The sequence below is a fragment of the Trematomus bernacchii genome, unplaced genomic scaffold (assembly GCF_902827165.1).
Source record: "Trematomus bernacchii unplaced genomic scaffold, fTreBer1.1, whole genome shotgun sequence".
Taxonomy (NCBI): domain Eukaryota; kingdom Metazoa; phylum Chordata; class Actinopteri; order Perciformes; family Nototheniidae; genus Trematomus; species Trematomus bernacchii.
In genome coordinates, this window is record NW_022987973.1 from 10,360,195 (window position 1) to 10,387,181 (window position 26,987).

The 26,987-nt window shown below is 40.5% G+C and overlaps 3 protein-coding genes across 4 annotated transcripts in view; all 3 read left to right on the forward strand.

The window, feature by feature from the left end:
• The window catches only part of fam189a1 (family with sequence similarity 189 member A1), an 84,243-nt gene extending 80,627 nt beyond the window's left edge, over nt 1–3,616 (forward strand). Inside the window, exons 8-12 of the mRNA XM_034116698.1 lie at nt 315–393; nt 481–1,236; nt 1,684–1,755; nt 2,200–2,522; nt 2,800–3,616. Of these exons, the coding sequence (XP_033972589.1) occupies nt 315–393; nt 481–1,236; nt 1,684–1,755; nt 2,200–2,522; nt 2,800–2,991 (1,422 nt within the window). The 3' untranslated portion in view covers nt 2,992–3,616. The remainder of the gene's footprint in view (nt 1–314; nt 394–480; nt 1,237–1,683; nt 1,756–2,199; nt 2,523–2,799) is intronic.
• Nucleotides 3,617–4,583: 967 nt separating this feature from the next.
• Nucleotides 4,584–14,871, forward strand: golm2 (golgi membrane protein 2). 2 transcript variants are annotated; one of them, XM_034116114.1, is made up of 10 exons: nt 4,584–5,650; nt 8,739–8,793; nt 8,924–9,026; nt 9,417–9,507; nt 9,644–9,767; nt 9,979–10,062; nt 10,465–10,740; nt 11,098–11,235; nt 12,709–12,876; nt 13,842–14,871. In XM_034116114.1, the coding sequence occupies exons 1-10, from the start codon at nt 5,324–5,326 to the stop codon at nt 13,916–13,918; spliced, it is 1,443 nt and encodes a 480-aa protein (XP_033972005.1). In that variant the 5' UTR covers nt 4,584–5,323; the 3' UTR covers nt 13,919–14,871. The 2 variants fall into 2 exon arrangements, with proteins under 2 accessions (XP_033972005.1, XP_033972006.1); XM_034116115.1 differs by lacking the exon at nt 12,709–12,876 and having other exon boundaries at nt 4,587–5,650.
• Nucleotides 14,872–15,161: 290 nt separating this feature from the next.
• On the forward strand, nt 15,162–25,873 carry ctdspl2b (CTD (carboxy-terminal domain, RNA polymerase II, polypeptide A) small phosphatase like 2b). The gene is made up of 13 exons (XM_034116117.1): nt 15,162–15,443; nt 18,100–18,296; nt 19,133–19,262; nt 19,359–19,511; nt 20,007–20,255; nt 20,389–20,485; nt 20,845–20,956; nt 21,047–21,133; nt 21,355–21,417; nt 21,521–21,600; nt 21,782–21,908; nt 22,841–22,936; nt 23,051–25,873. The coding sequence occupies exons 2-13, from the start codon at nt 18,123–18,125 to the stop codon at nt 23,114–23,116; spliced, it is 1,434 nt and encodes a 477-aa protein (XP_033972008.1). The 5' UTR covers nt 15,162–15,443; nt 18,100–18,122; the 3' UTR covers nt 23,117–25,873.
• The last annotated feature ends 1,114 nt before the right edge of the window (nt 25,874–26,987 follow it).

Sequence of the window (26,987 nt, forward strand, 5' to 3'; positions counted from 1 at the left end):
CCGCTTATGTAGTTGTATAAACGTATATTATGTCTTACACTGTACCTTTAAAAGCACATTAGCAAATCCAATTATAGCTCCTTATTTAACTCTGCATGAGACATTACTTTCCTACAAAGTATTTTTCTGTTAGTCTGTTGTGGACCTATAGGGCCCTCTACAGACCAACTGTGGTTGTGAAGGCTCTACACAGCTGCTTTTATTGAATACTGTTCATACAAAATATCCAGCATTTCCGTTATCTGTTCAAATTCATTCTAATGCAAACTTTGCTGTGATGTGGTCCATGTCTATTAATAACTTCCTCTTCACAGCTCACCACTAGCATAGAGCAGCAGGCCACTGAATCCAGTCTGTGTGAGAGAAACACCACTGCAGGATTCAGCACTCAGGGTAAAGACGGTTTAATTTTGTAGAGGATCTTCAAGTGTCTCTGTTTCTTGGTAGCTATGCTGATAATAACTTTCCCCTCATCCTCAGCCTCGGTGGACAGTGCATCACTGATGGTGTCCGAGGTGGCGGATCCGGACCAGACTTGCTCCTCAGAGGACTTGTGCTCCCTGGAGGTCCAGGGCTCTGACTCCTCTCCCTATGGCATGATCCACACTGCCCCTATGGAGGGAAGCTGCACCAGCCTGGAACTTTGTACACGTGACCATCGTGGGCTGTCTAACACTGACGCTCGGCCCAGTGATACAGGATACAGTGAGTCATCACACACCCATTCTCTGGAGCGCTCCCCAGACTGGTCATCGGAAAACTATAGCAATCTAGACCAGGAGGAAAACACACATCCTTGTGAGGATCTCCGGTCTGCAATGCACATATGCGACGAGCTTGCATCAGCCAAATATTTACCAGAGGAGCCACCGAAAGCGTCAACACACTCCCTCATTAAGGCACGAAGGATGAGCCGGAAGCTCACACTCCCCGTCACTCTCCCACAGCCGCCGCAGCCTTGCTCCCCAATCTCTGTGGCCTCCTCTGGGGGAACTTCAGCCATCAGTCCTATGGCTCCTTCTCTTTCCCCCTCCCCTCCCAGCAGGCCACGCAGTCACAGGCTGTGTTTCAGTGTTTGGTCATCCTCCACATCCCAGCCCCCCTCTACCTCCGCCCAAAGTGGCTCCTCACCCTCAGACAGGCCTCGGGGGCTCCGAGCAGCCAGGCGGTACCGAAAACTGGCACGCATAGTCCGCTCCACCAGTGACCCCATCTCCTGCTCCTCTACAACAGGAAGTGAGTTTGGCAAGAATTGTACAATTATACTGCTGATTAAATACTCCACCTCAATATAATAAGAATAATCAGCTTTTAAGAGCTTAAGTGATTAGTCATGTAATCTATCATGTATGAGTCATTTTTTAGGAAAACATCATTCGGTTTCAAATTCTCCAATGTGAGCATTTGCTGCATATTGCATAATTTTAAACCAACAATCACTGAGTTTTTGAAACTTCAAGAGTCATTATCTTGGAATCTGAAAGCTTGACATTTTATAGACTAAACAATGTATTAATCAAGCAGGAAACAAATTGGCATGTTTATTGATTATTGAATTAGTCATTAGTGGCAGCCCCACATGTGGCAGCCTCTCATTGTTAACAAGCAATAGTGGAATCTGTAACCACCGACAGCATACCTGCTTTGATGTGTCCACACTAAGTGTTTTGTCTCCCTCTACAGGTGAAAACACTGTTTGCATCTCTGCAAATAACCCTGAAGTTGAAGATTTAACTCACACACCACCAGAGCAAGGTACCATCATAAAAAACTGTGGCTTTGTGTGATGGTGGGACACCTGCTACTAAACAGCATTCACACCCTTTTTTGTAAAATATTTGGCAATATCTGGCAGTGTGAAGATCTAATTTAACAAACTTTATTAAAACGCATGTAAGTTATCATCATTTGGAAACCAACTTTGGGGATCTTTAGTTTTTTTTTTAGATAAGCTGAAGTATTAGTTATTTCTTAATTAAACTTATTAAACCCTATTATTGGATTATCTAAAAAAATGCATTATTGCACAGCTGAAAACAGAATAAGATCCTGATAAGATTATTCAGCTGATAATGAAAATGTGTCACGTCAATGAATTAAACAACTGTGATTTCACTTCACCCAAAGCACTTAATCCACCGGCATTGACCTTGCTTTTAATTTATTTAATGTTTTTCTTTCTTCCTGTTTTATCGACAGAGCCAACGGACGTTACAACAGGCGTAGTTGGAGCTAAACCCAGTCACATAAGCGTGAGGAAGCAGCAAAAGGAGGGGAAGAAAGTTGACTTCCCCCTTAAACCCCGCGGCATTCACACGCACTCCTCCCACGATCGCCCACACTCGCTGGCTGACTTTAAGATGTACAAAGAAACCAAAGTACTGGTGGCCAAATTCCTGGAGCACTCAAGCTGCAGTCTACCTCCTGAAGTCCAGCAGGTTGTCAACAACATCAAGTGTGTCATCAAGTCGGATGAAAAACACATGGAGGAGGCCATTTATAGTGCCAACGTCATAGATCAGGTAACTGATTTAGACAGCATGACAGCAGTTTGTGGGCCTGTTTATAGTTTTTTATTTGTTAGCAGTATAACTATATCAGATTAGCAGCCCTTTCAGATGGTATTGCTTGAATACATGCCAGAAAATGAACATGATAGATGGATTATTGCCCACATCTAAACTGTAACTGTTGTACACAGGATAATCTTTAATTTTTGAATTGTTGAGAAACTAACACAAAACAGACAAATGACAATGTGTTAATATCTTTATTTCTTGACTATGTGTTGTTACACAGGTGATGACCCAGCGCATCAATGGCAGTCCCAGGAAGCGCGGTCACGAGGATCTTCACCTGCAGAGCTGTGGTGCTTTGAGTTCGTCCCCTTCGATGCGCCGTCCTAAACATCTCCCACAAACAACCAGCGCCTCCACCAATCCACTGGACTGCTCTGAACAAAGCCTTGAGTGCAAAGAAACTATTCTCTGACCACTCTCCGAACAAGGACGATCAAAACTCTGAGGGCATTTCCGAGTGCTGGTGTTGCAGCCACGCTTTGCTGTGCAGCCGACATCTGTAGAGTAATGAAAAACTCTTCCTGCAGTGAAAGATCATTTATTTTCTTGTGTGTTCACAGGCAAACTGAAATGGTCTCATACTGTATCTCCTAGTGCCCTGTGAGACCGTGCCAAGTCATCAGCAGAAACGGTAGCAAACTCAGACTGAGCCTGCCAGTATCTGTAGTGGCTTCTTTCTCATCAGAAAAACAAAATAATGTTTCTCCCTCAGGGGATCTTTTCTACAGAGTTTCATCTCAAAAAGAGTTTCGAAAGCAAACACACAGCTGGAAAGTTTGTATCTGTGACTCAAAGAAAAGGGAGATTGTGTTTTCAGTATTCCTCTTGTCCTCATAAGAAACAGAAATAAATATGTTTGTAATAAACTGTGAACTGAATGGACTGGGCATTTCTAGCCATTTCTTTGCAGACTTTGTGGAACTGTTACTGATAGGGTGGTAAATATGTGTGGTGCAGCTGGTTAAAAAAACATCACAGATTGTGGATTATTTAACTTACCTCATTGTGTTACAATTCTTATCAGTGTTACAATAAAGTATGAGTTTGTATCTTGTGGTCTTATTTCAATTAACCTTTTTTATCGGTAGGATTCTGTTTGTCAGACTGTATTTGTCAGAATTATTGAATATCTGATTTCATCCACCAGAACTGACTAAAATAATACAAACAAAGGACCAAACACTATCATTTCCACAAATATCATTGTGGTGAAGCAAATAGGTGTTTTGTTCTGTAGTGATTGCAGAAGTACCTATATTTGCAATTGTTCTCATTGCAAATAGACCAAGTGACGATACAATATTAAGTTTGGCAACATTTCAATGAGGTTTTAAGGCGTGGAGAAAATCTAGATAGTCCGGTTTGAAATCACATAGCATTGGCACACCTGAATATTCCAGGTAATCAATGCATAATGCTTTTTAATGCCACTCAAAGAGAAACCACATTTAGTTATCACTTATTTCTTGTTAACAGGAGGGAATTGTTTGTGTTTACACGCTTAGTTTTTTCAGCCAATATCAACTGGTATAGTAAGGTATGTGCACTGGCCCACGTTTGAATGAATTACAAGTATTTATTTTAAGCAGACAATGATAACAAAACATTTAGTTTTCTAGACTGAAACGCAATACTTGCTAATCACAAATCTGGACCCTAATGTCATTATAACTTTAAGGTGTTCTTTCAGACAGCCATGTGCATCCGGTCTTTAGCCACCTCTACCAAACTAAAGAACTATTAGAAGCCCTTTCTGTCAGAAAAGTCCTTTGTTTCGACAACACAGGTTCAAGTTAATAGTTTGTTTTAAAATAAAGTGTACACATTAAGGCTGCGGTGTAAAAACTGGATCATATATGTCAAAGATAAAAGCATTACTATCAACAGACCAATTATGCCACGCGTCCTTTGTGCTGCTACCATGGCTGCTACATAGGACCTTTATTTTGAAATGTATTTAGTAGCAGAAACCGGAAATTGCGCAGGTGGATGGCTTCTAGCTTCACACAACGCATAAATCATGTTTGGTAGGCAGCAAAAGGTGGAGAGTCTGATACAAAGCCTGTGTCCTTAGTGATTGTCAGGATTTGGCTAAATATATTTCGAGGATTACACCCGTCTTCCGCAAGAAGAGACGACACTTTTGTGTGAGACAGGCGCTAATTAATGTTTTTTTTCGCATCAACCGTTGTTGCTAGCTAGTGTAAAGCGGTTAGCAGCGTTAACGTCAATAGGAGCTAACGTTAACGTCATATCGGTACCGACAATCATCACCGGTCCTATTTGACGGCGATTCTGTGATTAAAGGAGCTCCAAACCTCAGCGTATGCATCTTACAGTTTACAAGTGGGCAGCGTAAAATGATGAGCTTCAGCTAACCCAGCTAGCTGTTTGATTAGTGTTTGCTCTCCTCACTGCCACGGTGCCGAGTGTCCACGTCTAGTGTCGTCTGCTGTGTTGAACGGAGCCAGCTGAGCTAGGCCACGTCCCTGCGGGCGTATTTCATCTTCCCCACTGACATTGGACCCTTAACAGAGAAGATGCGTGTTTGCAGAAGGAGGAAGGAGTGTAACAAAACAGTAGATATGTGAAAAGTCTTGATCCTTCATGACTGTGTGTCTATGTAGTGTTTGCTTTTCCGAGCGGTTGCCGCATAAGCACGGCATGTCACGTAGACGGATGTGTTTTACAGACTACTCTCACTGAGTCTGCAGGCGGAAGTATCGTTACAATTTGTTTTTGAAATGGTTGGGTTTGGTGCAAACCGACGGGGAGGCCGCCTCCCGTCCTTCATCCTCATCTTCTTGATGGTGATCATCGCCATACTGTCTTTCAACTACTGGACAGTGTCCAACAAGCACGGCCACTTGCTGGACGAGCTGCTGGAGGTGCAGACGCAGGTGAAGCGCACGGACGCGGCGCGGAGCCGGCTGGAGAAGCGCAACTCGGAGCTGATGGTGCAGGTGGAGACGCACAGGAAGCAGATCGACCAGAAGGAGGTGGACTACAGCGTCCTGGAGGGAAAGCTGCAGGCCCGGGAGACTCTCATCAAAAAGTGCACTGATGAAAAGGTATAGTAACATTGTCTGATCCCAACCCTGGATTCATTTCATCCATATTTACTAGAATCTAGCATCAATGTATGTCTATATTTTGGGCATGACTGGTCGAAACAGTGGTGGAAGAAGTCCTTGAAACCTATAATTAAGTATTGGAGTAGAAGTACAACATAGTATACAACATAAAATACTTAAATAAACTAAGGTCATGTCCAAATTGTAATTGCACTACCTAGCTACATTCTATCAATGATACTGCTGTCTTACACTATTTCATTTAGGGGTGGAGGCATACTTTCTTAGATTAAACATTAATAGGGCTGTAAAAACACAGCAGCGCTATTGTTCATTACACTAAGCTAGTCAGTAAATAAAGAACACATAACTGTAAGGCAATAAGGAAAAGTTTATATTTCAATTCACATCACAACATTACAATAACCTAAATGTCATCAAGACACTAGGGGTAAATTATATTTCTGTGATCTTCCATCTCTATCAGATGCAGCATGTAAATGAAAACGTCTGTATTTGATGATGGATGAGGATCATTTTAATCTACTCTAAAGAGGCATGGTGATGGAGTCATTTTAAAGAAAGCAATGATGTGTCTCTATTAGTCTATGGTACCAAGTTTCAGATATTACATAAATGTCTCCTTCCTTAGAAACCAACAACTCATATCTCTCTCAAGTGTTTGGAAATCTATCCCATTTAGGTTTGAAGAAAAGGTGTAATGGTGTTGTTTCACCGCCTCTCAGCCATTTGTATAGTATCTAAGTTTGGCACGCTTGTTTGCTCCACAAGGATATTCCCACCTTTTGCCCTGTTTAGTGGACCAGCCAGCAATTCACTGTTTTGTGTCCCAGCACCCTCTGAACATCAGTGTGTGTCCAGTTGTCCTGGGAGACAATTAGAGCACAGATGGAGGGGTAGGGGGGGTCCTGTAATTTGCATTCAGTCTGACATGCTTATTTCTCATGACAAGCATACATTTGTTTAACCTATGGTAATCCTGTTTGTGGCGTAGCGTCATAGTCATACCTCATCCAATAGACATAAAGCAGGAGAATTTAGACATTTTGAGAAGAAACTCATTGTGGAAAAGGTTGGATCCTAATAGACAAATGTATGGCTACCCATTGATAAAGAGTGATGTGTAAACTCAATAAATGCTTGTGTATTTGCAAGGTACTCTGCCGGAGTATTTGGTTTGAGGAAGGCCATGAGTAGCAATTGGTTGTTTTGCTGACAAGCTGTCCTTGAGCACATGTAATCAGATTCCTCCTGTCTTTTAGAGTGGAGTTGGTTACTTTCTGAGTGATGCTGCTTATATTGGGACACATGCATGTTGTCAGTCTGATGGGGACATTTTTGATTCCGAATGGTTTTTCCTGCCAACCGTCACACAATGTTTGTGAGACTACTCCCATGTTCTGTTGCCAAAACAAATCGTCGCAAAACAACGGCCCTGTAACGGTTATCCTTCTTGTTATGTGGCACTGTATAATCATCTTCAAACTGACATCTTTTACTGACCACTGAATGTTTCTTTTCCCAATGTGTATTCATCATTTGTGACACCAAACTCCTCTTGGCAGCTAAATGTTTTGGCACTGTTGCACTGTTTGTGTAAGAGATTAACACAAATGTAGCCAGACTGGGTTTTGTCCTGTTGTTGAGGCGAGTAAAGATGGTGACGTGTGGAATAAAGAGAAGCCTATGCTCCCTCGGTTCTTGTTAGTAACTTTAGTATCCGGTTCCATGTTCCTGTAATCAAGATAAGGGTAGGGTTTGAGTTGCAGTTGTTCCACTCCTTTCTTTTGTCAACAGTCTAACCCTGTTTCAACACAGATCCTCATTACATACAGTGAGAGGCCTGCAATGCAGAGAAAACGGGGACAGTTGAGTCTTGAATGGCCTCTACACAGTACAGCAAATACAGCCTTGTGCCCATTGGATTAATGCAGGAAATACAGGAATGAATAATGCCAACCCTTTAGTTTATACAGTCTGTAAAGATTCGGGTCATGTTGTCTGTCTGTACAGGAAGCTGTTAAGGACTTTTTAGGAAGTGCCAGATGAAAGCTTTAGTCTTAACATCTCTTGACCTTCATGCTGTATTTACTGGCAGCTCTTTCCTTATTGCCTTCTGTTTCTGCAATTATAACTTAATATGACTGAATGTACTGCTTTTCTGTGGTGATTCCTCTCTTTATGCTCATCAAAGTTCATCTGTATTTTTGACAGAACAATAATTATTTTAACATCACAAATTCTGCAATATTTTGTGGACTTTTGATACTTTGTGTCTGGTATAAAACCTTTCACTATTGTGACATAAAAGTGGGGCCATTATTCAAGATAACCACAGGTTTTGAGTTTTTCAAAGGCGTACTCAAACTTTTTCAAACCTACCGGGATAGTTTGATACTCATGTGTTTGACTTTAGGTCCAAGGTCCAAGTTTTCCTCTCCTCTGTTTCCCTTCTTAACACCCGTACTGTTTGCCTTTATACAGCCGTGTATTTGATTAGATTAGAAGCATTTATTATCATTATACAAGTACAATGAGAAGAGTAAAGCTACTCCTTTTCAAGGTGCCTTTGCTAGACAAGTGTATTGGCTTTTATTACAGTGAACCAGGGTTTCTAGTTTCTGTTCTCTCAGTGTAAGTGAAGCGAGTAAAAAGGATCACAAACCAGTTTGTGCTACCAATTTCTGTGCTGTTTTCTACTAAGTATTTCTCAACATGAGATTGGCGCCCAGGCTTTTAATTACAGTCTAATACCCCATCCTGATTTTGATAAACAAAAGCACATTGCCTTGTAGCAGTAACTGCTTGTCACAGTGGTGCCATCTGTTTGTGCTGTGAGGTCTTGTTACACAGATAAACAAGACAAACCTGTTCCTCTTTGTTTTCTCCTGTGTTACTTGCTGCATAGTCTAATCATTATAGAACCTGTTGAACCATTTAGTCGTCTATGGCTTAGCAGGTACCTCCTTTCAGCTTTTGTTCTACCAGTTTAGGGTGCAATAGTGTTTATGAAGCACTCCTTTAGGTGATTAGACTTCTGAACACATGTTCTCTCTTCTGACAGATGAAGGTGCAGAGTGATGTCACAGCCCAAATGACAGAAATACAAAGGCAGAAAGGTGAGACTTTAGCTCTATCTGACCAGCAGAGGGCACTATAGTATCCAATGCCAAATCGGTGTCTTCAGAAAACATATTTTATTTAACACTCTAAAATAATGTGTATATGTGTTTGTGTGACTGCAAACAGAGCAGCTAAATGAGCTGAAGCAGGAGTTCATAAAACAGGAGGAGCAGCTCAGAGAAGTGAAGAAAAATAGCACTACCTTGGAAAGGAAACTGGAGTATGAGAGGTATGTTAAATCTGTATGTCATCCTTAATGATTGCCTTGGGTGTTTTTTCACTTATAAAAAAACCTTTGACATATCTACAGCACTTGAATTTGTGCTTATTATTATTATTATCCACTTCTATGACAAGTTGCTGGTTTTTGGATGAAATATTCAATGTAGTTTGCTGATAATAATGAATTGGTTATCTTAATTGACTATTTACTGTACGTGTGTTTCTGTAAGGCAGATCTACACTATACATTGGGTGTCATAAGGTTGTAGAAATGTATTTAGAAAATATATTTCTGCTCAGTTTTGAAAAAACGTGTTTCCCTGCTATTTGCACAAATTACTTTCATAATTTGGTGAAAGTATGTGTGTAAAACTAACGATGAATATTTGTTTGCTAGTTTACAGTGTGGGCGTCAGATTGCACAACTGAAAGAAGAGAATGAAGAAACAAAAAAGACCCTGGAAGAACAAACATCCAAGCTTAGACAGGTTAGTATTTATAAAACATCAGCAATCAAGAAAGGGACATAATGGTGGAAGGCTGTGGCCCTCTGCTCTTCAGCACTGAAGCATTTATAATATCTAACTGTACATCAATCTAAAGCTCCCTTATTTAATTATTCAGAGTGTAATGGACGACCAAAAGGGTGCAGGGGCAGGAAGACACACAGATGGAGCACCCGGGGAGGCGATGGTTGGAGAGCGCCATACAGTGGCCACTCACCGGCATGACAGTCCAGTTTTAAAAGGTACAAAGGAAGTGATGTGTCAACCAAAGCTTAAACTGTGTTTATTGATTTTCCTTTTATTCCTTTGCACTTACAAGATAAATGTAGTACTTTTTTGATTTTGTTGATATCATACCCACACTCTGTTTGTTTCCTGTGGTTGGCAATCCTTTTTTTATGCAACTATTTAATGAGGAATAACTGAAGTCCCATTCCCTGTGCTCTGTTACAGAAGATATGGGTAAGCCTGGCAGTGATGCTGGTATGCCTGGTATTGAAGACAGTGAGGTGGGAAAGATCGACGATGTGCAATTTGGTAAGCCTTCTTTTAAGAGGACATTTTTAAGGCAGTAAAATATAAATTAAGATTATTGTTTAAGTTTTTAGCTATTTTAATAATAATAAACCATATAAAGGTAAAAATAAAGGAGAATTGTACGCTTTAATGATAAGATAACATAACACAAACATAATTTCAAAAAATCAAAAACATTCAAAGTAAATTAAGTGCAGTGAATTTTCTAGTCCTAAATTCGTCAGGTAAACTATTCCAAAGAAATATGTGAAAGAATCAGCAAATTAAAAAGTAGTTTACAGGTAAGAAAAATGTCAAATTGAAACAAAAACTGGGTCCACTCCATTGTATGACACTAAGTGTGGTATCTTAAGTATATTTGATTTCCCAAGATTCACACTTTGTCTCCCAATTGATCCACAGCCTTGAAGAAGCCAGCCATCACTCAGAAGCACGATGAGGCCCCTGATATGGTGGTGGGAGCTGGTGCGGGACCTGGAGTCGGGGCAGCTGATGGCCCCGGGGGCCAGGGCCTGTCTCTGGATCAGCCCGGGCTGCAGCAGGACCGAGTGGAGGCTCGAGCAGTGATTGAAATTCCCAGTATCATCAAACAGGCAGACAAACCCATAGTGTTTGAAGAGGACAACAAGGCTGTCATCAAGGCAGACGAACTAGGAGAACAGCAAAAACAAATGCATGGTACAGAATGCGTCACATCTATATCATTGGTTTTAATTACAGATGTCATTTTTTACCCATGACCCCGATCTGAGTCATTTAATATGAGTATCTGCCGAGGTCCGGGTTTTATCTTTGTACATTTTTATAGATTTTTCCCAGTCTTGTGTAAAATTCAGGTGCCATATTAAAGAACACAAATAGAGTAGTTTTGCTACATTGTGTTTTATGAATGACAGGTTATAAAACAGGCAATAGTTTGCCCTTGATTGGGGGAAACTAGCTGTGCTGTAGCTCAGATTTAGTTAAAGCATGTAAGGTGGTGGTTTACAACAGATCGTCCGCACAGCAAATCCTAACCGTGTTTCTTATTGTCAGCTCCTGATAATGTCAAAGGGGACAGCGAACACTTGAAGGGGATCCCTCTGCCTCCTAACCCAGTGCAGGTGCCCAACCCCCTCCAGCCTCACCACACCAAAGACCAGGTTCCAGCAGAGCCGGTGCGCCACCGCCAAAGTGAGTTCCTCCTCCACACTTTCAAAAAGAAAAATCATTTGCAAGGGAATTCGGGGTTGGAGAGAAGTTATTTTTTATTTGAAAGGTATGGGAGAAATGCAATACACAAGGAACTGTACATTTCTGTTAGCTATGCCTTTGTGCTTAGCTGCTGCCTCCCAGCTCTCTGTGATGTGTGCCAACGCAGAGGGTGAAATACAACTTTGAGTCATGCTGTCTGTGTGAATTATGCCCATTACTAACTGGTTCCACCCCCACTTCTACATAACAGATTTTCATGAAAGTCAGTTGTAAGTCATGTCATGTAAGTCATGTCTGAGAATGGCTAGGAGCTCTGTCAGGGAGGAGAGAGGGCTCAGTTGCAGAGGAGAGGAGACAAATCACACACACCTGGCTCCCAGATGATCCTTTCCTGCTGCCTGGCTTCTGCTCTGCTCTGCTGCCTTCTCTCCCTCCTCCTCCTCCTCTTCCTCTGTTTTCATATGCTCTATGCTTTCATCTCCCTTACACCTCACCTTCTGTACCTCTGCTGCTTAAAACACTGACTGCATTCAGTTCACACGTTCATTTTATTTTTCTTCTAATCTTCCGCCTCTGATTTCATTATACTTGCATCCTGTTATGACAAATTAACAGCGACACCCACCAGATGTCTCATTTTTGGCAGTGTCTGGTGCTCACTAGACAGGCGCAGCTCAAAGAGTGCCTGGCTCAGAGAATCTCGAGTCCCTGCCAGTCCTGTCGTGATCAGAGGTGCCATCTGAAATCAGAGAGGAACACAAACTGCCTCTGATGCCTGTGTCATTATAGATCAGAAGGCAAAACACTCTTTGTTTGTCCATATTTAATGATCAGTTTTTCTACTTTTGGCAATTTATACAGCATTTGAATCACGTTTTGGAAATTATAAGAACTATTATCATTTTCCAACCATTACAGTTTAAATTTTAAACCAGCTTCTGTATCTGAAGCTGTATCAAATCGATCTTTTTCTATTTTATTCTTGGAGATCTGCACACTATAAATGCAGTTCAATAAAAAAATCACACTTGCTGTACCTTGTTACCTTGAGTTGAATCCACACTTCCTCACAGTACCAACAAAATTAAACATTAGATTGGATTTACAGCATATGTATGTGATTGATTGCATCGTAAAGATGGTTCAATCAGTAACTCAATCAGTGCTTGGTACTCTCTAGACTTTACACAGTCCCTCATTACAAAGGGAACCCCATTTGTTTCCACTCACTCTGCTTTCTAGTCCATGGTTTACTCTGCTTTACTCTTCAGGAACACTTGTCTTCTTACTCACCTTGTGTCCATGCACCTCCTCATCTTTGTCATCCTCTTCATGCGTTCACTTATTCCTTCATGCATTCATTATGCAATATTTCATCCATTCCTCGCTGTCTTCCTACAACTGCCGCCGCTTCCCTCCCTTCCTGATGAGGCCCTTCTCTGCCTCCTGCAGGCCGGTTCTTTGATGAGAACGAGTCCCCAGTAGATCCGCAACACGGCTCTAAGCTAGCGGACTACAATGGGGATGATGGGAACGTTGGTGAGTATGAGGCCGACAAGCAGGCCGAGCTGGCCTACAATGAGGAAGAGGATGGTGATGGTGGGGAGGAAGACGTTCAAGGTGAGCCAGGCCGGGGGACCGGACTGCCTGTCCAGATGTGTATCCACCATTCCTCCCTTGCTACCTCCCTCCACCCCTCTCCTGCTGCCGCCCCATGCATTTGTCTCAACAGTTAGAGTAGCTCACAGTACCCTGAGTTTGGTCCATGAATCAGTCATAAACTCCAGATATTTAAGAATTACGACCTAAACAACAAAACTGCCATGTATGCAGACATTGTTTATTGTGTAAGCCCAGTACAATCTGAGCACCATGTAGAGGGAAACTTGTGGTTCTGTGAGAGCAATTCAATGTCCATCTAGTATTTTTCTCTCCTGCCTGTGCTTCTTTTTAGCTATACCACCTGTCTGTGCCCACCACACATCTGACCCACATCTAGAGCAGTAGATAAATATAGCTCACTGTGTTTGTGAATGTGTCTGTGTTCTCCTTGAAACATTGAAATGCATGTCCATGCTTTTATTTTTGTTGTTATTGTTTCCTACCATAACATTCTGATTGCCTTTTTAGATTACATTTTTATTATTTAATTAGATTGCATTTGGATACTATTTGTTATCTTTAATGGCTATGATTCTTGTTACATGTTATATCTGATTTATATTTATTTTAGATAAATGCATGGTTGCAAAATCAGCTGAATCATGTACAAAAAGGGTTGCAAGTCATCTATGGGAGTTTCAATTCAAACCCACTGTATAAAGTACATCTAAACAATGAAAACATAAATCTTGACACTTGTGACCCAAGTGCATTGTATGTGACCATTTATTTTATGGATGTTTACTGTATTAGTTAAAGTTTGTATTCTATTGATGTGATTGGACTGAAAGGGAAGACATTGTTAAGATAATCCACTTAGCTTTATGCATCTTATTTTACAATGGAGTATGGTTTCAGCACTTCGTTAAGTGTATTGTTTATTATTTCATCTCTAATGCTTGTGTTGCTTTCTTTTTTCCTAGATGATGAAGATAGAGACATGCAAGGAGACCGGGCTGTGGATTATGGGAAAAGACATCAAGCCATTGACATTCTTTGAATGGGAAATCATTCAGCTGAAACTCATTACAAATATTCAGACAGTCTTCTACACGTTCTTGAGGAAACAGTTTGAACATCAATATGTTTAAGAATTTATAGGATGCATCTTCAATGTCACAGACTATCATAAAAACAGACATTGCAACTAATGAATTAATTCTAAATAACATACTATAATACAAAGAAAAAAATCATGGCACTGTCCGGAGATGGTGATTTGCTAATGGTTCTAAGTTATGGCAGAAGGGATGATATACTGTACACTGACTGTTGAGTTTGTGATTTGATAACTGCCATAGTTCATACAAAGTGATCTGGAAGAGCCCACAGCTGAACTTCTAAGGTTGAACTGGGTTTTGTTTTTGCTGTTTCTTTCAGGTTGCTGTTGCTTGATAAAAACAAACTCTTCACCTGAGATGTTTATCAAAGAGACTAATACGACATTCTGCCTTTCTAACATAATTTTGGGAATTTTACATGGAAGATCTTTTTTTTGTTTGTAGAGTGGGAATGCATTGCAAATGCCAAGGACTTTGCTTAAGGCCTATTAAATCAATTACGTTTCTTTGTGACAGACACTTGAAAGTGATCCTTGTTCTGTTTTTTTTATGATGCCATTGCATGCATATGAAAGTTGTTTTGAATAATAATCAAACTGAGCAAAATACTGATGCTTAAGCAATACTTAGAGCGTTGTTAGTATCCTCCAGTGTGCAAAGTTTAAACAAGCACATATAGTACTGACATACTGTACACATGCTTCCATTCATGAGGTCTCTTGTACATAATGTAGTTCAACTGTTACCATTTGTACTGAGGAAAACCTAATTACTCACCTTTTAGGGAAATTTGTGAACATGAAAACAGTTTGTGCAGCCAGAAAAAAGTGATTTCTCATGGAAAGGCACATTGAATGTAATTTTATTTTATTAAAGTTGATGCTTCGTGTCATTTTCCCTTGTGATATTGCTTTAAAGTCAATTGAGATGTAGAAATGAGTTTGTCATCGGTAGTGATTGGATTACTCAGGTGATACGGCTATGTAATTTGGGTCAGCTGTTTTCTAATTGCAAAGGTGGATGTTTAGCACCTGAATATTTAGTTCATAAGTGTAATGCGCTTTTCTTGTTCATTGATGATAAAAACACATGTTGATATGTTCAGCAAGAAACCCATAAATATCCGATCGATTGTTGACATTATTCATTTACTAGCATGCAGACGGGCAGTGAAATCAAAGCTGTGAGAAGAAAAGGCGAGTGGTAGTGTTCCGTTCGCTGCAGACTGGCTGGTGTTTTTCAGAGGTAAGGGGGTGTGTCTGTGTCCCATACGGGTATCTGCCTTGGAGAGACTGAGCAGAGGCGGGAAATGGCGCCTGGTAACACAACGATTTGTCGTTTCGGAGACGGTCCTTGAGTAGATGTACAGAAAAAGTCTGATGAGAGCACGAAAACAACACGGCTTCTGTTGTGATGGTTAATCGGTGTTGAATTCTCATCGCCAGACACTGCGGATCACTTAAAGTAAGTCGGTAACGTTAAGCCTTGTTCGATCATTTGTCTTTTTGGCTTGTGGTTTGTGTAATGTTGGCAAACGACAGGATAAATAGTTTCCCTCCCTGCCTATGTACATCTGTTAGCCCGAAGCAGTTTTTCAAAAAGCCTATGTAGGGCTAACGCTAAGCTAGCGGTGCTAAGCTAACTACAGCTAAGCTAAAACACGGCCTACATCGGAACTGACATATTCCTGGCGGACTCAAAATCTCAGTTTGGACTCCTTCTTTTAAATGAATGTTATTCGTCAAAGAATAGCGATGTCAGAATATGAACTATTACTCTTTTAATCCGTTAAAACAAACTAACAGTAAGGTAACCGGACGGAGCGTCAGGGTTGGTTAGCTTCGTGGAGGCTAACGCAGTCCAATGGCATTCCACAACTGAGCTGTGCTAACGTCAGTTAGCCAACACAGTCTTATCCTATTTTTTTAAAGGGTGTTGAGTTAGGCATGTTTGTGTACCACAATTTATGAATAACGCCCCACGACTGCAGCATTGGCTCAAGATTACGTCGACGGTATTCAAAAGATAATTTGGTTACAATGTCAGTTAGCTGTTTTGATTAATGATGTCTGACGAGTTCCCAAATAAATCTAAGCTTGACCCTGTAAATATCTCCAGTAGACAGTCGAGTCAACCCCAGAAGCGAACCAAACACAAGCGAGCCGACTAATGTATCTTACTTTCGTTACAGTATTAATATTATTTGTAACAATTTAGGATGCCGCACTGGCTTGCTAACGGTAAGTTAGCCTATTTGGGCTCGCCTTGTTGAACCGCTACCTGGTGCCGAGCTGTTTTAACCTCTCACATTACCTGTAGATGTCACTTGTGCAATCTGGTGATGGTAAATTAAACTGTTTGTATACAAAGGTCTATTGTGAACATGTATGACTCCTGACTCTTTAGTTTAGGTAGTGTAGCTTAATCGAGCTAGCTGCTCAATTAGCTGCAAATCTTGATAGTCGTAATGCTTTGGTGCAAACGCTGATTTGTGTGTATGAATGAGGCAACTGGACCAATGTCATTGTTTTCCCAGTTAAAGTTGGTCTGAATTGTTTAGCCACTTTCAATCTTAGCTCGTAGTAATTTCTGTAACGGGTTGTCCAACAAGAGGCCCTGTTTGTTTCTCATCGCTAGCTCGTTCATACAGTGACGGTGGCATGTTCCTATTTCCCGCTCACTTACTCGTACCAACCTAGCTGTGTACATGGAGCTTCGTTGGGGGATGACATCCTACAGAGGTGGATTTTAAGCAGCCTTGTTGTTGGTGCATGCAAGCATATAGTAGGCTGAAAATAGCAAGTCTGTTATTTTTATTTTGCAAATACAGGAAAACCTTAAGTACATACTGATATTAGCAATGTGTACGAACAGGAAATGGGAGAGAAAAGACTAAGAGTAACATTCAGTGCATATAATACACAATGTTCTAGTGTTTCCAGTATCAACCTCTGTACACATGTGTAGATGTTGTTTGTTTTAATTTGATCAGATTACCAGATACCTGTTTGCCACATTTGTCAGTTTTGACTCATCCAGAGAAATCTGTTGACACAAGAGTCTGATTAATTACAATTTGAACTTTTGATGAAACAATTACAAAAGCTAATGTGATCAAGAGGAGTTTAAACAAATACTGATTAAGGACAACTGGTGTAATAATGTAATGTAATGTAATAAAAACACAATGAATAAATATCCTTGAAATGGTTTGTTTTGAACCAACCATGCACTGTTTGCATTTTCAGTGTATCTCTTTTTAAAACAAGAAAATGTAAAAAATAATTTTTAGATTGTTCAACTCACTGCATGCCTTTTACCATATATTCTGATGCGGTTAATGTGAATTTGTGCATGCACACAGTACATACAATTCTGGTGTGTTCATGGATACACCCCTTTGTAAATGTAAAGCAGATGTAGTAACGGACATTTACAGTATTTTAGATTTACAGTATGTATTGAGAGGGTGCTATTGTGTGTTTAGGGAAGCTGACAGGTTGTTGATATGTCCAGACACATTTTCAGCCAGCTGCTGTTACATAACCTTAAGAGGCTGGCATGCTTGACTGACAGACAATTCATGTTCACTGTGAATTGTTTTTAGTTTTCCATCGGCATGCACTTGAGGACACCGTTGACCGATATAAATCCCTCAGCTTTAGTGAGTAAGGAGCGTATTCCCTTTTTTAGATAGATTTCATCTTAAAACAACGTTGTCCATGTTCACAATTCTTCCACTATTGACTGTATTTTCGTTTCTCGACTTCAACATAGGTCTTCCATGTAGCTATTTCATTTTAAGTGTGTGTGGGTAGTAGTGTGTTTTTGGGCAATGTTTTTTTTTTTTTTTTTTTACTGTACGGATGGAAGTAAAGCCAGCTGTGGCTGCAGTGATCCACTGTGATGTAAGTGAAATGGGATCTTGAGTGCATCCAGATGTTAGCAGGAAAATCCACCAGTATTCCACCACTACTGATAGATACACTCCACAGAAATATTAATTCTAGAAGCTCAAACAGTTGAGACCGAGAAACTGTGTTTCCTTGACTGCAATGTCATTGTGGTTTCCTTTTTTCTTTCCCCCGTTTCTGACTTTCTTCTTTTTTTTTTTAAACAGCCTTACATGTGACTGCTCAAACAATGAGGCTGAGAATGCGTAAGGCGTCTCAGCAGTCGAACCCCAGTCTGGAGAGCCGCCCGTCTCGTACCAAGCGGAAGCATTCAGAGGTAGAAGAGGATCCTCCTACTCCCACCAGTGGAGGGAGGGGCATTTTCTCCACCATCAAGAAGTTCATCAGAGGAAATGCTGTTAAGGTAACCACCTCGCTGATAACATCAAATGACCCTGCTTTTAAATTGACTTCAATGCAAATATGAGTGTCTGTTTTTTTCTGGGAGCATTGGGGGATATTTGTTGCTGTGTTTGGTTTTAAAAGTGCTGCCTTTTTTGGGACTTTGTTTTAAAACTGTATTTAGCACCATGTTCTCCTGGTGGCTGAGTTAAATACCGTGTTTCTTGGTACATAGTGTCATGTTTCCAGAGAAATGTCTGGAGGAATGCAGCAGCTTGTCTGAGAACCCGGACTCGGTTCTAATTTTAGCTTCTTGCTCGCAGTCAGTGTGCAGGAACAAGTGAAAAAGTAAACTACCAAAAACAGACTTTTCCTCTGGATAGAGAATCGGAGTTTTTAGTGTTTTTAAATGAAATTTTTATTTCATGGTCCTCCCTGCTTATTAGGTCATCATTTAGGCATATTGCTGTTGATGCTTTATTGTCTCTTTATTCATTGTTAAATAATAAACAAGCTGAATAAAACAAATGTTTGACTATTTATCTAATGGTCTCTATAGTTAATAATAGTATAGTGTAAATGCAGGTTCATTGTATGTCACACCATGCCAGATGTTTATAATTATAAACAGGAAGAAGCAACACTCACTGTTTGAAAATGCAAACCGTGTTTTTGGGGAACTTTTGATTGGTTGATGGTAGCCATAGTTAATAGCATCAGTTCGATTTTGAGATTTTGACACACGATTGGTGACCAGATTTCAGCACATATCCCTCACTGTCTGTTTCACCGGAGACAGCCATGCCTGTTATTTATTTAATTACAACTATCTAACAATATGAGGTTTGTCTTCTCAAGGTGCAGCAGGAGAGCCCAGCCAAGAAGACACGCCTCCACTGCGATGTGGACAATAACCTGATCTCCTCCACAACCCCTGACTCCAACACCCCCCGCAGGACTATCGCCAGGAGAGGCTCCCTCAATGGACGTGAGTGGCACTCAATCAGAGAAAATTATGATTTCCTCGTATTTATGTTTCACTTGTCTCTGTTAACGCTCTCATATTTTAATTCCTCCTCTGCAGAGGCAACCAATCATGACAGGAGTAAGGAGAAGCCCAACGGCAGTCTGGAGGAGACGACGGCCGTTGAGTTGCCAGTCACCAGCCCCCCCAGAAGCACCCTTCTTGGGACCATCTTCTCCCCTGTTTTCAACTTCTTCTCACCAGCTAAAAATGGTAAGCAGACCCTAAGGTAGCCTGTTCGATTCATGACAGGCATTATGCGCAAACCTAAAGTTTATCTGTACTCAAATGTTTTCATGCTTATGTTACAGACAGGCCATGTATTCAGTGTCAGTTAGAGAGATATGTAAGAATGTCATATCACAGTATTTCTGATTAAAAATAAATACAAAATCTCTATTATTATTGCTTCATAATTATAGGGTTGACTATTGTTGCTTTCACAAGATATTTAAAGGATATATTTTATGGATGAATGATCATTTGTGATGGGTATATGACTAAGTGGGTAAAGGTAAATAATAGAACAGTCTGGTACATTTAGAAAATGATATCTCTTTACTGTAATACTGCCTTTAAACAAGGGAAAGACATGTAATCCAATGTTATGATATCAAACATCTCTTGTCTCGTATCACAATATTGATATAATATCACAATTATCAGTTATGTCAGGATGGTACTCAGTATTGTGTTTTTGTGTTTCAGCCTCCTCTGGCTCAGACTCTCCGGACCAGGCATTGGAGGCAGAGGAGATCGTCAAGCAGCTGGACATAGAGCAGGCAGTGGAGGTGCCCACCAGCACAGCCACATCCACACAGGAGCTGTGTGCCCCCACCAACTACTACTCCAGTGTATCACAGCTTCCACCTATGCGACCTCAGCACATCCCAGAGCTAACTCCCACAGAGGGGGAAGGAGAGCTCTGTGCTGACGCCGACCTTCCACCCCTCACAGGTAGATATGGCAGCTAAGAACAGATGTTTCTGAAATAGAGTTTTAATTCATGTTGACGTTATAGTATCTTGCGTTATTGTATTCCTGTTACTCGTCGTGCTCTTTTAACATTCGGTTTGTGTTGTGGTTCCAGCTCCGGGCTCCAGTCCAGAAATGACATATGTGGACGCTCCTCCTGCCGCTGTCCCTCAAGAGGCAACCTATGAGGAAGACTGGGAAGTGTTTGACCCGTAAGTAAACAACTGCAGTCTTAAACGTTTCGTCGTGTAGTCACACTCTATTGAACAGAATTCACAAAAAAACAGAATAACAATATTTGGAAAGTAAGGGGTCGTGGGATTTTTCATCAAGCAAGAGGGATGAGCAAAGGGGAAAAGGTGAGCTGTTTGATTTGACAAAGTCCAGACTATGATTAAGTCAAATGTATCCAGAGCTCCAAGCTGACCCTTTCACCCACAACAACCCCAAACAACCAGCAGCAGAACTCCCAATGTTTGATCTGACAACGTTTTTCCACATGTTATAGTTTGCTATTAATATGAATGATCACAGTAACTAATGAAGTCTGTGTGATGTTTTTGATTTGTAGGTATTTCTTCATCAAGCACGTGCCTCCACTGACCGAGGAGCAGCTCACTCGTAAGCCCGCCTTACCTCTGAAGACGCGCAGCACGCCTGAATTCTCTCTGGTCCTAGACCTGGTCAGTTATACAAAAACACATTTGTTTGTTTTTCAAGTTTATTAAAACTTTGTTAAAGTTTCCTTGTATTCTCTCTGTTGTGTCCGTTAGGATGAGACGTTGGTTCACTGCAGTTTAAATGAGCTGGAGGACGCAGCACTTACCTTCCCTGTCCTCTTTCAAGATGTCATTTACCAGGCAAGTTCACTCGCTCTGTTTATCTTTAGGATGCCACTAGAGGGGGATAAAATGTAATTTAAAAAAACTTGCAAAATAGAAAAACTTGTCATACACTTCGATAACTGTCAAATTCAATAGACACACCAAAATGACAATTCCTATTAACGGATTTTGACTTGCAATAAACTGTGTCTGTGTTTATCATACATATTTGCTTACTTGTTATTTGCTGTGTGCAGGTGTATGTGCGCCTGAGGCCGTTCTTTAGAGAGTTTCTGGAACGCATGTCTCAAATCTATGAGGTAACTATAATCCGACGACTCCTATTGAGTTATTAATCCTATAAACGCATCAGATTTAAAACATATGTGACCTTTTTTATAATTGACTTTCTTCCTTTCCTAGATCATCCTTTTCACAGCCTCTAAAAAGGTCTATGCAGACAAACTGCTCAACATCCTGGATCCTAAAAAGCAGCTTGTGAGGTACGGTGTGTTTTTATATTCTGTTATATAACTGCACACCTAACTGAAAGCTTGATGCAGGCTGAATGAGCCGGGGTTGGCATGTGCTGCCGTTGAGGTGTCAGTGTTGTGGTTTTCTGAATTATTGATAGCTTTGACCTTGTCACTGATTGATCTTTCTCTCTCTCTACTGTAACTGTAGACACCGGTTGTTTCGGGAGCATTGTGTCTGTGTCCAGGGAAACTACATCAAGGACCTCAACATCCTGGGCAGAGATCTGTCAAAGACCATCATCATCGACAATTCACCGCAAGCCTTTGCATATCAGGTGAACACTTAAACAAATAAAACACTAGAGGTTCTGCGTTCTCTGGTTACTGACGAGTATCTGCCATTGTCACCAAAGTCGAACAAAGGAAAATAATAGACGATGAGGACTGCATTAAAACCAGAACTTAGCTTTAATTTTTGTAATGAAAAAGCTTAATGCTGGCTGAAACCTACATTATAATTTCATGATTATAAATAACTGATCAGTATTCAAATAACAGCATTAAGCTTCTACACAAAAACAGCTGGTCACAACAAACCTTTTATTACATGTTACTTGTTAGACGCTTTTATCCAAAGCGACTTACTTACTCAATACTGTGGGCAATCTCCACAGGAGCAATTTGGGGTGAAGTGTCTCAAGGACACATGCTGACTTCAGTGGGGTTTGAACCTGTGCTCCCCTGATCTGAACACCAACGCACTAAACCACTGCGCCACACGCCTCCCCTTTTTATAGATTCTAGTTGTTAAAATCTGTGCTTCGGTGGAGATGAATGATTAGATTTTTATCTCACACATCCCCACCTGGTTGAGACTTGCTGAGCTGCCTTTACCTTCCCTCTTTCTAAAACCCAGGATGTGTTATCTGTTGCAGAGATTGGCCTGTTCTGCTCTAATTACCACAAAGCCAACATGACGTTGATGACTTATCATTGCGACTGAAAGAGATATTTTGTGTAACTAACAGATAACCATCTCCACATCTCATCTGACTAAAACACAAAGATTTACTGTTGTCTATCGTGGAGGAATAAAGAAATGAGAAACTATTCACATTTAAGAAGCCGGAAGCAGAGAACATTGACTTTTCCTTCTTTAGAAAATGATTTGAACCAGTTAATTGTTGATTATTTCAATAGTTGACCACTAATCGATAGATCTTTAATCTAATTTAATCTGGAAATGTCTCTCTCTTGATCCTGTCAGCTGTCCAATGGGATTCCCATAGAGAGCTGGTTCATGGATAAGAACGACAACGAGCTGCTGAAGCTGGTGCCCTTCCTGGAGAAGTTGGTGGAGATGGTAAGATGTCCTACTGATCAGAATCTACATCACATTCATATTTGACCATGTCAGTGAATCTAAGTTGTTCTTTATTCTTCTCCTTTCATGGTCCTCTCCCCTGTGATCCTTCAGAACGAAGATGTGCGTCCGCACGTCCGAGAGAGGTTCCGGCTTCACGACTTGTTGCCCCCAGACTGATCCGACCAGTCTCTCAGAACGGGACAACAAGAAAAGACTGAAAACAACGTGCGTGTACAAAGGCCTTCTTTGGATTACAAACTACAACATTGCCATAACTGTTAAGATTTTTTTAGCATTTTTTCGTTTTTAAATCCACTGTTGCTTTTTTTTTAAACTTGAGAAAAGAGGAACCTTTTTAAAGGTCCGGGGGACATTTTCTAAATGTATAGATGAAACTACACACGCTATGAACAAGCCGAGGCTATTTCCTCTTTTGACTGCAGCTGTGGAGCTGATATCTCCTCCACTAAACTCTCTGAGGTCTTGGTGCTGGTTTAGTGGATTTAAAAAAGCCACTTGGTAAAGAGGAACTCCCCCCCGACCCGAGTCCTTGAACCCAAACCAACCCACTGGTGCTCACGCTGTTGACGCTGACAAATAACCACGCTCATTTTCAGCAGGAATGACTGGCCTGAAAATCAATCTGTGCATGTGTGTATGTTTACTCCGGGCCACACACACTGACTTGGTGTTTGACAAACCTACGATCTGTAGCCTTTAAAATCATATGCATTCCTCCGTAGCTGAGTCAAGTTTCTATTGTTGGTTGCAGTTTTTTTCTGGTAAAACTGGTGTTTCATTGTTTAAAAAAAAAAAGATAGCGTTTCAAAGTGTTTTACTTCTGTTTGTAAGATATGATGTTTTAAAAGGGGTTGTGTACGTTTTTATTGTAAGCCTTTTTTTCTATTAGGAGAACATGGGTGCGTATTAATGACAGTCCACTGCATAGTCAAACTAAATGGACTTTTAAGTATAGTTTGTTCTCTTTTAACAAATAGAGGTTTAAATCAATGTGTTTGCTCCACTGTGGTCACAACAAGGCTCTTTAATTAAATGTTAGGATTAAGAATCTACTTACCTGTAAATCTGACATATTGTAAAGGTTTGAGGGCATTCATTTTCAAAATGATCAGCGTTAATCTTTCTTTGATAATAGTATTTGATTTGTCTATAACCAGTATTGTATTTTTCTCCTAATCAAGTTTTCTGGCTAAAATCAGAGCTCGGTTTCTTTGAGTTGTAATGTGTTTTCAGTAGCATTATGACTAATGTAGCACATCTCTGTGTGTCAGAAAGTCTGTTCATATCTAAGGCCGGACGCTGTACCAGCAACATACTGTTCAACAGCTTCCTTGGCTGTTCCTCCAGATGTTTCATTTTTTTACTTTGTACTTTTTAAGTTCCCTTTTTTCAGTTTTCTGTTTAGTGCAGTTTAAAGCATTGTGTTTAAGAATGGTAACTATATGAATGTGTTTCTGCCTGACATCAGCCTGGACACTCAGACACTCTGTTTCTCAACTTTATTTATTTAATATTGAGACAAACAGTATTCCGACATGCAGATGTTTTGTTGGCATCCTGACTAAACCTCAGAGGTAAAGATGGATAGCCCAACATGACGGACATTGCCCAAACACTCGAGTTAACTTGAATTTCTGTGACAAATTGGCATGCATTGTTGAACCTTTTTTTAAGTTAAAGCAGATGTGAGTGTTTGGATTGGTTGCCTGTACAGTGCCATACGATTCCTCCATTATACCCCCCCTCCCCCCCAGATAGAAAGAGACAATCAGACCTCAAAGTTCTGCAGACACTCGGCCCCCCTCCCCTGTTATTTTCAGTGTGCTGTATTTGTTGTGTACTGTGATTATCCCCCCCCCCCCCCCCCCCCATGAGAACATTTACCGGGGGAATCGTACTGAGCCCTCACTGAATGCAGCTTCTGCTCACAGATGGTTTCCATCTGTCCATTATTCGCCTTTCTCCACCTTTTTTTTAGTTTTCCTTCTCCAGAAATAAGAATGAGTTTGTACTGAAGTAACATTTGTTACAGGGCACAATGGTGTTTGCGTGAGTAAACATGTCCGGACTATGAATGTAAATTGTACATGGGGTGAAGTCTTAAGTGTCTTTCTGAAATCCTTGTTTTCTTCACCCCTCATCAACTAGAACAAGGGATGGCAGCATGGCTCTGCCGTTCACACGTTGCAGAGGAGGCGAGAACAATATGCAGGAAGAGGAAACATGTCTTGAAGTCCCCTAAAGTTAGCCCCCCCCCCCCACCCTCAGCTCTCCCTATCCTGACTGCCATCTTTCAGAATGCAAGCCTCGCGTAGAGAGTGCGATGCCGTCCCCTCGGTGAGACCCTGTGTACGATCAGTTGTTTGTGCGGGCGGGGGGGGGCGTTTGATACTTCTCACTCAGCTCATTTTAACGTGCATTACCAGTTTATTGTACACTGAGTGTTGTACAATACATGCAGCTTCATGTTTAAAAAAATCCTTAAAGTAAGGAAAATCTTTTGTATTTTTGATTTCAAAAGGCATGTCATATCTACTTTTTAAATGTATTAATGAAGATTTAACTTTACATCAGATGGAGTGTTTTCTTTTTTCTTACAAATATCTGTATGTTTAGTTTAGCGCAATGTCACTGAACTGTTAAACTTAGCATGTAGAGAAAACCGCTTGCTTTGTGGGAAAGTCCTAAATTAAATTTTAATCATGGCACTTTTTCTGCAGAAAAGAGCAATTGTGTTAATGATTTTTTTTTCTTCCAATATCTGTTAAGCCATTTTACTTGCAACAATTGCTATTTGTGCTGAAGATGTATTTAAAATGTTTTAAGACATCTTTGTACGCCGTCAGGCTTTATGCTATTGTAAAGTGTATATACAGTTACATTGAATTTGAAAGAAAGTTTTAAAGTTAAAAACCTCTTGCATGCTCTTTGTTTTTATTTCTCTTAACTGTCTGAATATAGGGGACAATTCATTCATTCACAATGGTTTAAGTGTGGGGTCCTGTTGCACCAACTATGCTTATTAAGAGATGGATTTCCTCATTTTTTGCCAACAGAAATGGCACCACTATATGAATTGTAGTAGCATTAAAAGGCCTACAAAAGTTTAGTTATTTATTTTAATGTCGCTAATTGTTCACTTTGCATTTCACAGGCTTCATAGTGCCTTGTTTATCTTCACTTCATATTTGCCAAATAACTAGTCCAAATAGAAATAGTTTATAATAATACCCTTTTCCAGATTAGCCTTTTATCTTAACTCCTTCCATTAACTTTCCTTCAATGATTTAACTATTTGATATTAGAGTTTTGGTGTATTTTAATTGGACTCTGTGATTTAGATGATTTTATTTAATCTCTAAATTGTAGATTTAAGGGATTTTAATTTAATGTTTAAATGTGATTTATTAAAACTTGAATGAGTTTTCCATTTGAAGACAATAAGGCAATATAGGAAACCTTTAAAATACATCATTATGTAGGAGCCCATTTAAAAATAATTGACTACCTTGTAGTTAAGTTGATTTGATACGATTATGTATACTTTTTTACAGGGTTGTTCAAAACATTTCTAAAATATTTTTGTTTGAATGACCAAATGCTCTTTAACCGTCTGAATGACCACCATCATTGGGAGCTGTAGTCCGCAGTAGTATTTTGCAGCAGATGTCTTTAAAAATCCTCCAGCTGTCAGCCCGGAGTCTTCTCGCTCCTCTGACAGGGCTCGGGTTTCAGATGCACGACTTAATCAACACACTCCATTAATAATTCAGCACCGATGGCCAGGCTTCTTACTGAAATCCCTTCTGCATTTCACAGCCCTCATTTCGCACCTACCTTTTTCCCTTTACCGGTGTCCTTAATTACGCCGTTTCAGAGCTGGGGTAGAGTTGCAGGTAGAAGCAGAGGTGAGGAGCTCCAGAGAGCACAGTGGCCTGCTGGGAAAAGATGAAGTTTGAAGGATGAGCGACGACTTGTTGAACTCTGTATAGTTTACCAACATGAAGCCTTTTCTCAATCTGGTTCT